Here is a 15,819-nt window from a genome sequence, read left to right as displayed (position 1 = left end):
AGGCAGCGTGGCGCGAATCATTACAGCTATTCAAATGAAAGCTGTAATGTTCCCCGCACGTATTAACCAGTCGGCGGCAGTGGGATGCAGGTAAGGGGGACATGGCTGGATATGGGGGGAGACATGGCTGGATATGGGGGGAGACATGGCTGCATATGGGGGACATGGCTGGATATGGGGGGAGACATGGCTGCATATGGGGGGAGACATGGCTGGATATGGGGGGAGACATGGCTGCATATGGGGGACATGGCTGCATATGGGGGGGAGACATGGCTGCATATGGGGGGGAGACATGGCTGCATGGGGGGGACATGGCTGGATATGGGGGGAGACATGGCTGCATATGGGGGGAGACATGGCTGCATATGGGGGGGAGACATGGCTGCATATGGGGGGACATGGCTGGATATGGGGGGGACATGGCTGCATATGGGGGGACATGGCTGGACATGGGGGGAGACATGGCTGCATATGGGGGGAGACATGGCTGCATATGGGGGACATGGCTGGATATGGGGGGGGACATGGCTGCATATGGGGGGACATGGCTGGATATGGGGGGAGACATGGCTGCATATGGGGGACATGGCTGGATATGGGGGGGAGACATGGCTGCATATGGGGGGACATGGCTGCATGGGGGGGACATGGCTGGATATGGGGGGGAGACATGGCTGCATATGGGGGGGAGACATGGCTGCATATGGGGGGGAGACATGGCTGCATATGGGGGGAGACATGGCTGCATATGGGGGGACATGGCTGCATGGGGGGGACATGGCTGGATATTGGGGGGGGGCATGGCTGCATATGGGGGGACATGGCTGGATATGGGGGGAGACATGGCTGGATATGGGGGGAGACATAGCTGCATCTGTGGGGGGACATGGCTGCATTTGTGGGGGGACATGGCTGCATTTGTGGGGGGGCATGGCTGCATCTGTGGGGGGACATGGCTGCATATATGGGGGACATGGCTGCATCTGTGGGGGGACATGGCTGCATATATGGGGGGACATGGCTGCATTTGGGGACACATTTAAAAAAAGTATTGGTATTCGGTATCGGCGAGTACTTGAAAAAAAGTATCGGTACTTGTACTCAGTCCTAAAAAAGTGGTATCGGGACAACCCTACCTGTAATGTGTGTAATATGTGTAAAAATGTCATATCAGAAAAATACAACATTATGGCCACTAGATGGAGCTGTCAGTTATCGGAAATAAACAGAATATGACACATTATAGGGTTATTTGTGCCGACTGTGTGAACGCTGAGACATTCCCACAGCAACGTTTTTTGTTGTCAATTTTAATTCGTGCTCTACAGTTTCAAATACTGTAGAGTTTGCAGATAAGTTTCTATTTAAACAGTTCTCTTTTTTAAGACATTTTCAACTATGTGGTTGGTTTTGCTGAGCATTCTAGGTTTTCTAAAGAGAAAGATCTATCTCTCTAACTCAGTGTTTCTCAACTCCAGTCCTCAAGGCGCACCAACAGGTCATGTTTTCAGGATTTCCCTCAGATGAAATGGCTGTGGTAATTACTAAAACAGTGAAACTGATTAAATCCCCTGTGCAAAATAATGGAAAGCCTGAAAACATGACCTGTTGGGGCGCCTTGAGGACTGGAGTTGAGAAACACTGCTCTAACTCACCCACTCAATCTCTAATGGATCACAAACTTACTGAATGACATATCACTATGGATGTCACACCACTTTCTCAAACTCAATCTTTCCAAAACTGAGCTTGTTATATTTCCTCCTTCCCGAGCCTCCCCCATGACTTTACCATTAAGATCAGCAACACAAGCATTGGTCCCTCCCAGGGCTTTTTTTCTCAGACAATAGGTGCAGAAACCCCCCCCCCTTTCTGAGTCACCCCCTTTCTCCGCCCCCAACCCACCTCCGAGCACTGTCCCTTGGTTCCATCCCCCTACCCATCTCCCAGTACCGCCCCCTTTAGACAATACAGAGCCAAGTATCATTTTTTTTAAGTGATTTGTATGGAATTTGGTAATGCTATCAAGAAAAGCCGGGTTCCCTTGCAGCCAGCAACAATAGACCCTGCTAACAGCAAAGGATCAACCCACAACAAAAACCCCCCCAGCAACAAAAGACTCCCGGCAGCATCAACAGATCTCTGCACAGCCAGCATTAATAGACTCTCCGGCAGCCATCAATAGACCCCTCCCCCCAACAGTAGATCTCTTTCAGCAACAACTGACCCCCCCCCCCCAGCAACTTAAGATCTCCCACCAGCAACAATAGACCAACCCCTGCAAAAATAGATGCCTTCCAGCTAGAATAGATGCCCCAGCAGTGATCATCAATACCCTGCAGCACACCCCAGCACACCCCAGCCATTACATACAGTCAGTCCAGGAGGTGCCGGAACTGCGTTCCCCCACGTTCCCGGTGAAAAAAAGCCCTGGTCCCTTCACACATGCCAGGGTGCTGGGTGTAATCCTTGACTCTGACCTCTCCTTCAGCCCCCACATCCAATCACTGGCTAAATCCTGCCGCCTTAATCTCTGCAAAATCTTCAGAATTCAACCCTTCCTGACAAATGACACCACAAAGCAACTTATTCACTCCTTGATTATTTCCTGTCGTAACTACTGCAACTCTCTCCTTAATGGCCTACCCTTACGTGGGCTATCCCCCCTTCAGCCTATTATGAATTATGCTGCTAGAATTCTGCACCTCACTAACCAATCCGTGACTGCTGCTCCTCTCTGCCAATATCTTCACTGTGTGTGCTGAGCTGATTTGACCTCTGTAATGGGGGTCCATCCGGTAAGCGGCCACTTATCTACCTTATGTGAAAGAAGCATCTAGTTGTGAAGATTTACAGTTCTGTTCCCTTGCCTGTTTGAATGAAAATCTACAACCTATTTGTCATAGTATTACACCTTCTGCGGACTTCATTTGTTTGCTTCTTTTGGTTTTATTTATTTTTGGTTTTATTTTTACATGCATATTTTTATCTATATGGCTTAATTTCCATGGACGTTTTTATAGCCACTTTTTTAGCCTTTTTTACTAGGGTTGTCCCGATACCGATATCGGTATCGGGACCGATACCGAGTATTTGCGGGAGTACTTGTACTTCTGCAAATACCCCCGATGCCTAAATAGAATACTTGCCCCTTCCCCCCCGCCGTCGCCGTATATCGCAAAATCCGCCAAAAAACGCTCAGAAAGGTAGCTGTAAAAACGTCCATGGAAATGAAGCCTAAATTATCTTTTATCACTAGTGCTGAAGGTTTTTCACTTTTGAAATTCTAGGCAGTGATCCGTTGTATCTTAGGCAGTTGTTCCGACGTATTTGTGAGCATGCGCACTGGGATGCGTCCACGGGACGGCGCATGCGCAGTTGGCGAAGCGTATCTGTCTGGCGCTCAGCCCATCATTTGCATGGGGTCACGCCTCATTAGCATGGCTCACGCCCACTTCCACCTACGCCGGCTTACGCCTGAGAAACCCAGCGCAGATTTGGGAGGAAGTGCTTTGTGAATTCAGTGCTTGCCTCTCTGCGCTGCGTCGCGTAAAGGAGATACGCTACGGCGACATAAATATGCGCCAGTGTCTGTGAATCCGGGCCACTGTCTTTTAAATAAAATGCAGTTTTAGTTTTAGCTGTATTGTATTCATCTGAATTGTTTTATTTTAGCCGTAATTTAGTTGACTAATATCTCTAGTACATTTTAGTCGACTAAAATCGAAAGAGTTTAATTAAATTGTAATGCATTATTTAAGCATTTCTGTAGAATTTCCAAATTCATTATATACTCCTGTATATATAAGGTATTATTATTTATGGTATTAAGGCTTGAACATTCACTACAGACACAGATTTAGGCTGGGTTCCCACTGATGCGAATTGGATGTGGTTTTTAACAGCATCCAATTCGCATGAAAGGAGAGTGCGATAGGCTCTCTATGGAGCCGGTTCACACACCTCCGTGTCGGCCGAGGTCCGAATTGTAGAGGGGTCCTGTGCGTCTTTTGGTCCGTTTCAGGTGCAAATTCAGTCAAAAATTCAGACCTGACTCGCGCCTGAAATGGTGAAGAGACACGCACCGGACCCCCTGCTGTGTGCCGTGGCCGCAGCTAATGTGAACCCAGCCTTAGCCGTTGTTATATATAACGGATTTTGACAAACAAAAGTGCTACTTTAAATATAAAAACCCCACAAAACTAAAAAAACTCTATTGGCTGTAATGTCATAGTACAATCTACCTGAATATATTACCAACACTAAATATTAAGAAAAATAAATAAATAAGAAAAGCTTTTAGTCTTTTGACTGAAATATTATTTTCGTTTTAGTCGTATTTTAGTCATCTGAATTGTTTTAGTCTACTAAAATAGTGTTCATTTTGCCACCGAAAATATTTTTGTCTATGAAATTAACACTGCATGTTAGTACACAATGGGCCAGATTCACAAAAGAGATACGACGGTGTTTCTCCTGATACGCCGTCGTATCTCTGTTTCTAACTATGCGACTGATTCATAGAATCAGTTCCGCATAGATAGGCAGAAGATCCGACAGGTGTAATTGACTGAGGCCCCGTACACACGACAGAGGAACTCGACGTGCTTGGCACGTCGAGTTCCTCGTCTCGTTTTGGGATGAAGCCGCCGAGGAGCTCGGCGGGCCGCCTTCTCCTATAGAACAACGCGGCCAACGAGAAAATAGAGAACATGTTCTCTATTTTCTCGTCGAGCTCCTCGGCGGCTCCATCGAGCCAAAACTGTACAGACGACAGAGATTCTCGGCAGAATCCGGGTTTTGACCGAGTTTCTCGGCGAATTCTGCCGAGAATCTCTGTCGTGTGTACGAGGCCTTACACTGTCGGATCTTAGGATGCAATACCGCGGCCGCCGCTGGGGGGAGTTCGCGTCGTAAACCAGCGTCGGGTATGCAAATTAGGAGTTACGGAGATCCACAAAGATTTTTCCCGTCGTTACGTCGTCGCGAGTGTTAATATGGTGTAAAAGTACTCCACCATGTTAAAGTATGCCTGTCTTTCCCGCGTCACTTTTGAATTTTTTTCAAATCTTTTATTTTTCCCGGCGTAAATCTTTTTTGACGTCGCGATTCACAAAACGTCGGTGTGTCGTAATTTCGACGGGAGCATGCGCAGTACGTCCGGCGTGGGAGCGCGCCTAATTTAAATGGTACTCGCCCCATTCTATTTGGCCCGCCTGGCGCCGGACGCATTTACGATACACCGCCGCAAGTTTCCAGGTAAGTGCTTTGTGGATCGGGCACTAAACCTGAAAACTTACGGCGGTGTAACTTAAATGGCTTACGTGTCCCCGGCGCAATTGTACGTGAATCTGGCCCAATATATTTATACCTTAAAGTGGATGTAAACCCAAAATGTATTTTTATTTTTTTTGATGTCACAATGTAGAGAATAAGATTGCCTATCATCTGTGCCCAGTCTTGCCACACAGAGTTAATCCAGCGCTGAGCAATCATCTTTTATTGTTCAGTGAAAATTAACAGAATTCCAGATAAAAACCTGTCTAAATAAAAAGTCCTTTCCTCTCTCCTTGCTTTGAGTGACAGGTTATTTACATATCTAGCTTGGACATGTTTATCATATGTTATGTTTATCATAATATGAGGTGATCCACAGGTCATCGTATATTACCAGGATGTGTTATGTGGGGGAGGGGTGGATTTCTCACTTTTTATACTGTGGATCACCTCATATTATGATAAACATAACATATGATAAACATGTCCAAGCTAGATATGTAAATAACCTGTCACTCAAAGCAAGGAGAGAGGAAAGGACTTTGTATTTAGACAGGTTTTTATATGGAAGTCTGCTAATTTTCACTGAACAATAAAAGAGGATTGATCAGCGCTGGATTAACTCTGTGTGGCAAGACTGGGCACAGATGATAAGAAAATCTTATTCTCTACATTGTGACATCAAAAAACAAAAACTTTTTTTGGGTTTAAATCCACCTTAATGTTGCATTTGATGGACACTAACCCTGCCAATTGTGACCCATTTAAGTGAATAGGGCTGCACAGCAACCACTCTGACGCTGTGTGTGGTGGTCCTTCAGTGGTAAATGCAGGTGTTGAGGAGGTGACACATTGCCTCAAGGTCAGATGTCGAATGCCTCTGAAAAGCAATCCACCTATTATTGCTTTTCAGAGGGGTGGTAATGAGATGCACATATCAACGATCCATAAAAACACATTAAAAAGTCACCATCTAGTTTATGAAGCTGAAGACAAACACTGCATGTTGTACTCTTTCAGGCTCGGTTCATACTGGTGTCATGCGGGAACCACCGCGATTCCTGTGCGGGTTCCCGAATCGCATCTGACTCGCAGGCAGTTCACGCTGCTCTCTGCGAACCGCTGCGGGTGTCAATACAAAGTTAATGACACCCCCAAATCGGTTTGCAGAATGCAGTGCAAACTGTGGAATCGGATTGCACGATTCTGAACACCCATGCGATCCGATTCCAGAGTGGACCAAACAAAGGGTCTTCATCCTTTTGGTGTGAATGCGATGTGATTTCAGCCATAGAAACTGTGTAGCTGAATTTGCATCGCACAGACATTGCATGTGATGTGCACAGCAATGCGATGCGAATCACATGTGATGTCTGGCATCGCATTAGTGTGAACCCAGCCTTACAATTAATTGTCCTAACATGGAGCAAAGTAAAGTGCCTTGAAAAAGTATTCACACCCCTTGAAATTTTCCACATTTTGTCATGTTACATCCAAAAACATAAATGTGTTTTATTGGGATTTTATGTGATCGACCAACACAAAGTGGCACATAATTGTGAAGTGGAAGGAAAATTATAAATGGTTTTCAACATTTTTGACAAACAAATATGTGAAAAGTGTGGCGTGCCTTTGTATGGCGCCCCCCGGAGTCAATACTTTGTAGAACCTCCTTTCACTACAATTACAGCTGCGAGTCTTTTTGGGGATGTCTCTACCAGCTTTGTACATCTAGAGAGTGACATTTTTGCCCATTCTTCTTTGCAAAATATCTCAAGCTCTGTCAGATTGGATGGAGAGCGTCTGTGAACAGCAATTTTCAACTCTTGCCACAGATTCTCAACTGGATTTAGGTCTAGACTTTGGGCCATTCTAACACATGAATATACTTTGATCTAAACCATTCCATTGTAGCTCTGGCTGTATGTATAGGGTTGTTGTCCTGCTGGAAGGTTTGCAGTTGTGCCATACTCCATGAAATGTTCAAAGCTTTAGGTTATTTATTTATAACCTAACCCTGTGTTAAACTTCTCCACAACTTTATCCCTGACCTAACTGGTGTGTTACTTGGCCTTCATGATACTGTTTGTTCACTAAGGTTCTCTAACAAACCTCTGAGGGCTTCACAGAACAGCTGTATTTCTACTGAGATTAAATTACACACAGGTGCACTTTATTTACTAATTAGGTGACTTTTAAAAGCGATTGGTTCCACTAGATACAAATACACAACACACTTTTCAGATATTTATTTGTAAAAAATGTTGAAAACCATTTAGCATTTTACTTCCACTTCACAATGATGTGCCACGTTGTGTTGGTCTATCTACGATTTTGGTTGTAACATGACAAAATGTGGAACATTTCAAGGGGTATGAATACTTTTTCAAGGTACTGCATTTCACCTTGTCTTGTGGAGGAACTGCACTGGATGAGTCTGCCCACTGTACCAGATATAAATGAGCCATTAGATCCCCTTCACATGGGTGCCGACAAGCAGAAAAAACAGGCGGTTGTGGTGCATTTTAACCACTTGAGACCCGCGCTATAGACAAAAGACGTCCACAGCGCGGCTCTCAAGTGCCGAGTGGACGTCTTTAGACGTCCTTTTATGTGCATTACCCGCGCGCACCTCTGGGGGGCCGCGCAGCGGGTAAACACTGTCCTGGCGCATCGCTGGGGAGCCGATGCGTGTACCTGGCGGCCGCGATGTCCGCCGGGTACACGCGATCGGCGAGAACACAGCAGGGATGTGGATCTCTGTGTGTAAACGTGCTGTCAGAGGAGAGGAGACCGATCTGTGTCCCTTGTACATAGGGACACAGCATCGGTCACCTCCCCCAGTCACCCCCCTCCCCCCACACAGTTAGAACACACCCAGGATACATATTTAACCCCCTTCCTCACCCCCTAGTGTTAACCCCTTCCCTGCCAGTCACATTTATACAGTAATTAGTGCATTTTTATAGCACTGTTCGCTGTATAAATGTGAATGGTCCCAAATTTGTGTCAAAAGTGTCCGATACGTCCGCCGCAATATCGCAGTCTCAATAAAAATCGCAGATCGCCGCCATTACTAGTAAAAAAAAAATTCAAAAAAAAAATCATAATTCTGTTCTCCATTTTGTAGGCGCTATAACTTTTGCGCAAACCAGTCGCTTATTGCGATTTTTTTTAGCCTTAACTGAGAAAAAAAATTGTTTTTTTTTTAAAAAAAATGGGATATTTATTATAGCAACAAGTAAAAAATATATATATTTTTTTTAAATTGTCGCTCTTTTTTTGTTTATAGCGCAAAAAATAAAAACCGCAGAGGTGATCAAATACCACCAAAATAAAGCTCTATTTGTGGGGAAAAAAGGACGTCAATTTTGTTTGGGAGCCACGTCGCACGACCGCGCAAATGTCAGTTAAAGCGACGCAGTGCCGGAAGCTGAAATTTCGCCTGGGCACGAAGGGGGTTTATGTGCCCAGTAAGCAAGTGGTTAAACTCACTTCGGCAGTCTGTCAAAGTTAGGCAGTGGTTGTCATAAAGCCCCATACACATAGGGTCATTCAGCAGGTACTACTGCCTGCCACTGTACCCCATGGAGGTGAATATGGATGCACTGCAACTGTGATGTATCTGTGTCCTAAGAAAGCAGATGTGGTGTAGTGATAGGAGTATTCAGTCTGACACCCCAGTCTGACCCCAGTCTAACTATAGCTGTAGTTAAGGACTACAGGTCCCAGAATGAACCCCCCCCCCCCAGAGCTGAAGATGTGAGACCCCCTGCCCCCCAAAGAGTGAAGAACTACAGGTCCCAGCATACACCTGTGAAATCTATGGGATCACACCCTTAGATCTCAGGGGTTTCATGCTGGGTGTTGTAGTCCTTCAAATTGGGGGGGGGTCACATCTTTAGATATAAGGAGTTCATGCTGGGACTTGTAGTCCTTTACTTTTGGGGGGAATGTGACCCCCAAAAGTGAAGGACTACAGGACCCACCATGAACCCCTCAGAGCTGAAGATGCGACCCCCCCCCCCAACTAGTGAAGAACTACAGGTCCCAGGATGAACCGGTAAAAACCATGGGGGGGTCACAATTTTTTTTATAAAAAGTTATCTTTGTATGGCAGTTTGGAAATGTGGTCACCCTACCTAGCGAGCTCTTCCTATCAGTGTTTAATGCTAGAGGACAGCAGGTTGCATTTCTTTTTGTCAATGCATCAAAAATGGTCTAAAACACACCAAGGGGGGGGGGGGGGGGGGAATAGATCAACATCAGGGCATCTGGAGCGTCTGTGCATGTTAACTATTCAGATGCTATATAGAAGATAGAAGCTGATTGGTTGCCATGCACAGCTGATCCAGATTCTGTCTGCTCTGATCTTAGTAAATTCCACTCCATGTGTTATAATTGGTGCATTTTTTTAGGTTACATTTTGTTATTTCCTAAGTACCAGGGATGCACAACACACACAAAATGCACATCTTATCCCTCCTTCACACTGAACACGGCTTTGAAATCGTAAGATTTGAGAGCTGCATTTTAATCCAACTTCGGGGGTGACTTGAAAGACATCTATGCGGGTTCATTGCACAGATGTCTATTGAACCCGCCCCCAAAGTCACCAAAAGTAGTGCAGGGACTGCTTTAAAAAATCGCTGCGGCGCCGCAAAGTCTAATACACAAAGTAAAATACACAAAGTCTAATACACAAAGTCTAATACACAAAGTCAATTACACAATATCTAATACACAATGTATTGGGGCTGCACTAGAAGGAGCTGACAGACACACCCGACACATCTGGTGTGAATGAGCCCTTATTAATGAAATCACAGGAGCAGTATGGTGACCGGGCTGCTGGGGGATTATATACTATATTTCTGTATAGGTGTCACCCTTCTCTTCATGTCATCTCCATATCACCATCCCCCATCTGCCTCATATGACTTCTATATCAGCCACCAGCTGTGTATGTCCCCAGTGTCCCCCTCCTCTCCCTTCTGGTGTCACCGGTGTCCCCCTCCTCTCCCCTCTGGTGTTACTGGTGTCCCCCTCCTCTCCCCTCTGGTGTCACCGGTGTCCCCCTCCTCTCCTCTCCCCTCTGGTGTCACCGGTGTCCCCCTCCTCTTTTCTCCCCTCTGGTGTCACCGGTGTCCCCCTCCTCTCCCCTTTGGTGTCACCGGTGTCCCCCTCCTCTCCCCTCTGGTGTCACCGGAGTCCCCCTCCTCTCTTCTCCCCTCTGGTGTCACCGGTGTCCCCCTCCTCTCTTCTCCCCTCTGGTGTCACCGGTGTCCCCCTCCTCTCTTCTCCCCTCTGGTGTCACCAGTGTCCACCTGCTCTCTTCTCCCTTTTGGTGTCACCAGTTTCCCCCTCCTCTCTTTTCCCCTCTGGTGTCACTGGTGTCCCCCTCCTCTTTTCTCCCCTCTGGTGTCACCGGTGTCCCCCTCCTCTCCCCTCTGGTGTCACCGGAGTCCCCCTCCTCTCTTCTCCCCTCTGGTGTCACCGGTGTCCCCCTCCTCTCTTCTCCCCTCTGGTGTCACCGGTGTCCCCCGCCTCTCCCCTCTGGTGTCACCGGAGTCCCCCTCCTCTCCCCTCTGGTGTCACCGGAGTCCCCCTCCTCTCCCCTCTGGTGTCACCGGTGTCCCCCTCCTCTCCTCTACCCTCTGGTGTCACCGGTGTCCCCCTCCTCTCCTCTACCCTCTGGTGTCACCGGTGTCCCCCTCCTCTCTTCTCCCCTCTGGTGTCACCGGTGTCCCCCTCCTCTCCTCTACCCTCTGGTGTCACCGGTGTCCCCCTCCTCTCTTCTCCCCTCTGGTGTCACTGGTGTCCCCCTCCTCTCTTCTCTCCTTTGGTGTCACTGGTGTCCTCCTCCTCTCCTCTACGCTCTCGTGTCACCGGAGTCCCCCTCCTCTCTTCTCTCCTCTGGTGTCAACGGTGTCCCCCCTCCTCTCCTCTACCCTCCCGGTGTCACCGGTGTCCCCCCTCCTCTCCTCTCTGGTGTCACCGGTGTCCCCCCTCCTCTCCTCTCTGGTGTCACTGGTCTCCCCACTCCTCTAGTATCACTGGTGTCCCCCTCCTCTCCCCTCTGGTGTCACCGGTGTCCCCACTCCTCTCCCCTCTGGAGTCACCGATGTGCCCCCTCCTCTCTTCTCCCCTCTGGTGTCACCTGTGTCCCCCACTCTTGTGTTCTCCACTCTGGTGTCACAGGTGTCCCCCTCCACTCTGGTGTCACAGGTGTCCCCCTCCACTCTGGTGTTACAGGTGTCCCCCTCCTCCCTGGTGTCACAGGTGTCCCCCTCCTCTCTGGTGTCACAGGTGTCCCCCTCCTCCCTGGTGTCACAGGTGTCCCCCTCCTCCCTGGTGTCACAGGTGTCCCCCTCCTCTCTGGTGTCACAGGTGTCCCCCTCCTCCCTGGTGTCACAGGTGTCCCCCTCCTCTCTGGTGTCACAGGTGTCCCCCTCCTCCGCTCAGTACAGACACAACCATGTTCCCCGGGTGATGGGATCTCTCCTACCCGCAGGTGCAGATCTCACAGATACACTTTTTCCTCATGGCTGCGGTCGGGGTTCCCGGGTCTGTAGTCAGCGAGCTGAGGCGATGCGGACTGCGGAGTGTCACGCTGTGCGCTGGGCTCTGGGCTCTGGTTACTAGGCAAGCAGACTGTCTCCTAGCAACCCCCTCCGCGTCCTGTCAACCAGCGCGCTGTGTGCGTGATGACGCCAGAGGCACGTCGAGCCAGGAGTAGGCGCAGCGCTGGGTGACTTCCGTGTATGGTGTGCACATGCTGGAGGAGAGAAGCTGTCACTGGTGACGGTGAGTGATGATCGGGGATGGAGCTTTGTTTACATGGAGCTCTATGGGAGGAGAAGGACTTAACAGGGAGGAGAGCCGGGGGGAGAGGAGACCTGTGGGGAGAAGTGACACTATAATGATCCCTCACTACATGGTGTCACCGAGATGGAGGACTGGGGTTGGCTGACTCACTCATTTATTTTTACAGACAAAACCAGAGAGTTCTGGAGAGAGCGCTAACCCGTCAGTGTATGCACCCCCCCCCCCCCGTCCATCAGGGACCACCCTATATACATCATTACACACCCCTCTCCATCAGGTACCACCCTATATATATCATTACACACCCCTCTCCATCAGGGACCATCCTATATATATCATTACACACCCCTCTCCATCAGGGACCATCATATATATATATCATTACACGCCCCTCTCCATCAGGGACTACCCTATATATATCATTACACACCCCTCTCCATCAGGGACTACCCTATATATATCATTACACACCCCTCTCCATCAGGGACCATCCTATATATATCATTACACACCCCTCTCCATCGGGGACCGTCCTATATATATCATTACACACCCCTCTCCATCAGGGACCATCCTATATATATCATTACACACCCCTCTCCATCAGGGACCATCCTATATACATCATTACACACCCCTCTCCATCAGGGACCATCCTATATATATCATTACACACCCCTCTCCATCAGGGACCATCCTATATATATCATTACACACCCCTCTCCATCAGGGACCATCCTATATACATCATTACACACCCCTCTCCATCAGGGACCACCCTATATATATCATTACACACCCCTCTCCATCAGGGACCATCCTATATACATCATTACACACCCCTCTCCATCAGGGACCATCCTATATATATATCATTACACACCCCTCTCCATCAGGGACCACCCTATATACATCATTACACACCCCTCTCCATCAGGGACCACCCTATATACATCATTACACACCCCTCTCCATCAGGGACCACCCTACATCATTACACACCCCTCTCCATCAGGGACCATCCTATATACATCATTACACACCCCTCTCCATCAGGGACCATCCTATATATATCATTACACACCCCTCTCCATCAGGGACCATCCTATATATATCATTACACACCCCTCTCCATCAGGGACCATCCTATATATATCATTACACACCCCTCTCCATCAGGGACCATCCTATATACATCATTACACACCCCTCTCCATCAGGGACCACCCTATATACATCATTAAACACCCCTCTCCATCAGGGACCATCCTATATACATCATTACACACCCCCTCCATCAGGGACCATCCTATATACATCATTACACACCCCTCTCCATCAGGGACCACCCTATATATATCATTACACACCCCTCTCCATCAGGGACCACCCTATATATATCATTACACACCCCCTCCATCAGGGACCATCCTATATATATCATTACACACCCCCTCCATCAGGGACCACCCTATATATATCATTACACACCCCTCTCCATCAGGGACCATTCTATATACATCATTACACACCCCTCTCCATCAGGGACCATCCTATATATATCATTACACACCCCTCTCCATCAGGGACCGCCCTATATACATCATTACACACCCCTCTCCATCAGGGACCACCCTATATACATCATTACACACCCCTCTCCATCAGGGACCACCCTATATACATCATTAAACACCCCTCTCCATCAGGGACCATCATATATATATCATTACACACCCCTCTCCATCAGGGACCACCCTATATACATCATTACACACCCCTCTCCATCAGGGACCACCCTATATATATATCATTACACACCCCTCTCCATCAGGGACCATCCTATATACATCATTACACACCCCTCTCCATCAGGGACCATCCTATATACATCATTACACACCCCTCTCCATCAGGGACCATCCTATATACATCATTACACACCCCTCTCCATCAGGGACCACCCTATATATATCATTACACACCCCTCTCCATCAGGGACCACCCTATATATATCATTACACACCCCCTCCATCAGGGACCATCCTATATATATCATTACACACCCCCTCCATCAGGGACCACCCTATATATATCATTACACACCCCTCTCCATCAGGGACCATCCTATATACATCATTACACACCCCTCTCCATCAGGGACCATCCTATATATATCATTACACACCCCTCTCCATCGGGGACCGTCCTATATATATCATTACACACCCCTCTCCATCAGGGACCACCCTATATACATCATTACACACCCCTCTCCATCAGGGACCGTCCTATATACATCATTACACACCCCTCTCCATCAGGGACCATCCTATATACATCATTACACACCCCTCTCCATCAGGGACCACCCTATATACATCATTACACACCCCTCTCCATCAGGGACCACCCTACATCATTACACACCCCTCTCCATCAGGGACCATCCTATATACATCATTACACACCCCTCTCCATCAGGGACCGTCCTATATACATCATTACACACCCCTCTCCATCAGGGACCATCCTATATATATCATTACACACCCCTCTCCATCAGGGACCATCCTATATATATCATTACACACCCCTCTCCATCAGGGACTGTCCTATATACATCATTACACACCCCTCTCCATCAGGGACCACCCTATATACATCATTACACACCCCTCTCCATCAGGGACCACCCTATATATATCATTACACACCCCTCTCCATCAGGGACCACCATATATATATCATTACACACCCCTCTCCATCAGGGACCACCATATATACATCATTACACACCCCTCTCCATCAGGGACCATCCTATATATATAATTACACACCCCTCTCCATCAGGGACCACCCTATATATATATCATTACACACCCCTCTCCATCAGGGACCATCCTATATACATCATTACACACCCCTCTCCATCAGGGACCATCCTATATATATCATTACACACCCCCCTCCATCAGGGACCATCCTATATATATCATTACACACCCCTCTCCATCAGGGACTATCCTATATACATCATTACACACCCCTCTCCATCAGGGACCATCCTATATACATCATTACACACCCCTCTCCATCAGGGACCATCCTATATATATCATTACACACCCCTCTCCATCAGGGACCATCCTATATATATCATTACACACCCCTCTCCATCAGGGACCATCCTATATATATCATTACACACCCCTCTCCATCAGGGACCACCCTATATATATCATTACACACCCCTCTCCATCAGGGACCACCCTATATATATCATTACACACCCCTCTCCATCAGGGACCATCCTATATATACATCATTACACACCCCTCTCCATCAGGGACCATCATATATACATCATTACACACCCCTCTCCATCAGGGACCATCATATATACATCATTACACACCCCTCTCCATCAGGGACCATCCTATATATATATCATTACACACCCCTCTCCATCAGGGACCATCCTATATATATCATTACACACCCCTCTCCATCAGGGACCATCCTATATATATCATTACACACCCCTCTCCATCAGGGACCACCCTATATACATCATTACACACCCCTCTCCATCAGGGACCGCCCTATATATATCATTACACACCCCTCTCCATCAGGGACCACCCTATATATATCATTACACACCCCTCTCCATCAGGGACCATCCTATATATATCATTACACACCCCT

At 47.7% G+C, this 15,819-nt stretch overlaps 2 protein-coding genes across 2 annotated transcripts in view; one reads left to right on the top strand and one right to left on the bottom strand.

The window, feature by feature from the left end:
* The window catches only part of SAXO2 (stabilizer of axonemal microtubules 2), a 62,321-nt gene extending 50,385 nt beyond the window's left edge, over positions 1 to 11,936 (bottom strand). The window contains exon 1 of the mRNA XM_040342559.1: positions 11,789 to 11,936. Coding sequence (XP_040198493.1) covers positions 11,789 to 11,826 — 38 coding nt within the window. The 5' untranslated portion in view covers positions 11,827 to 11,936. The remainder of the gene's footprint in view (positions 1 to 11,788) is intronic.
* A 58-nt stretch (positions 11,937 to 11,994) lies between these two features.
* EFL1 (elongation factor like GTPase 1) overlaps positions 11,995 to 15,819 on the top strand; it is a 623,792-nt gene continuing 619,967 nt past the window's right edge. The window contains exon 1 of the mRNA XM_040342558.1: positions 11,995 to 12,087. The gene's annotated coding sequence lies outside the window, so the exon portion shown is untranslated. The remainder of the gene's footprint in view (positions 12,088 to 15,819) is intronic.

Source organism: Rana temporaria, chromosome 3, assembly GCF_905171775.1.
Source record: "Rana temporaria chromosome 3, aRanTem1.1, whole genome shotgun sequence".
Classification (NCBI taxonomy): Eukaryota; Metazoa; Chordata; class Amphibia; order Anura; family Ranidae; genus Rana; species Rana temporaria.
The sequence above is the reverse complement of the archived record's forward strand: the minus strand, read 5'-3'. Positions and strand labels throughout refer to the sequence as shown.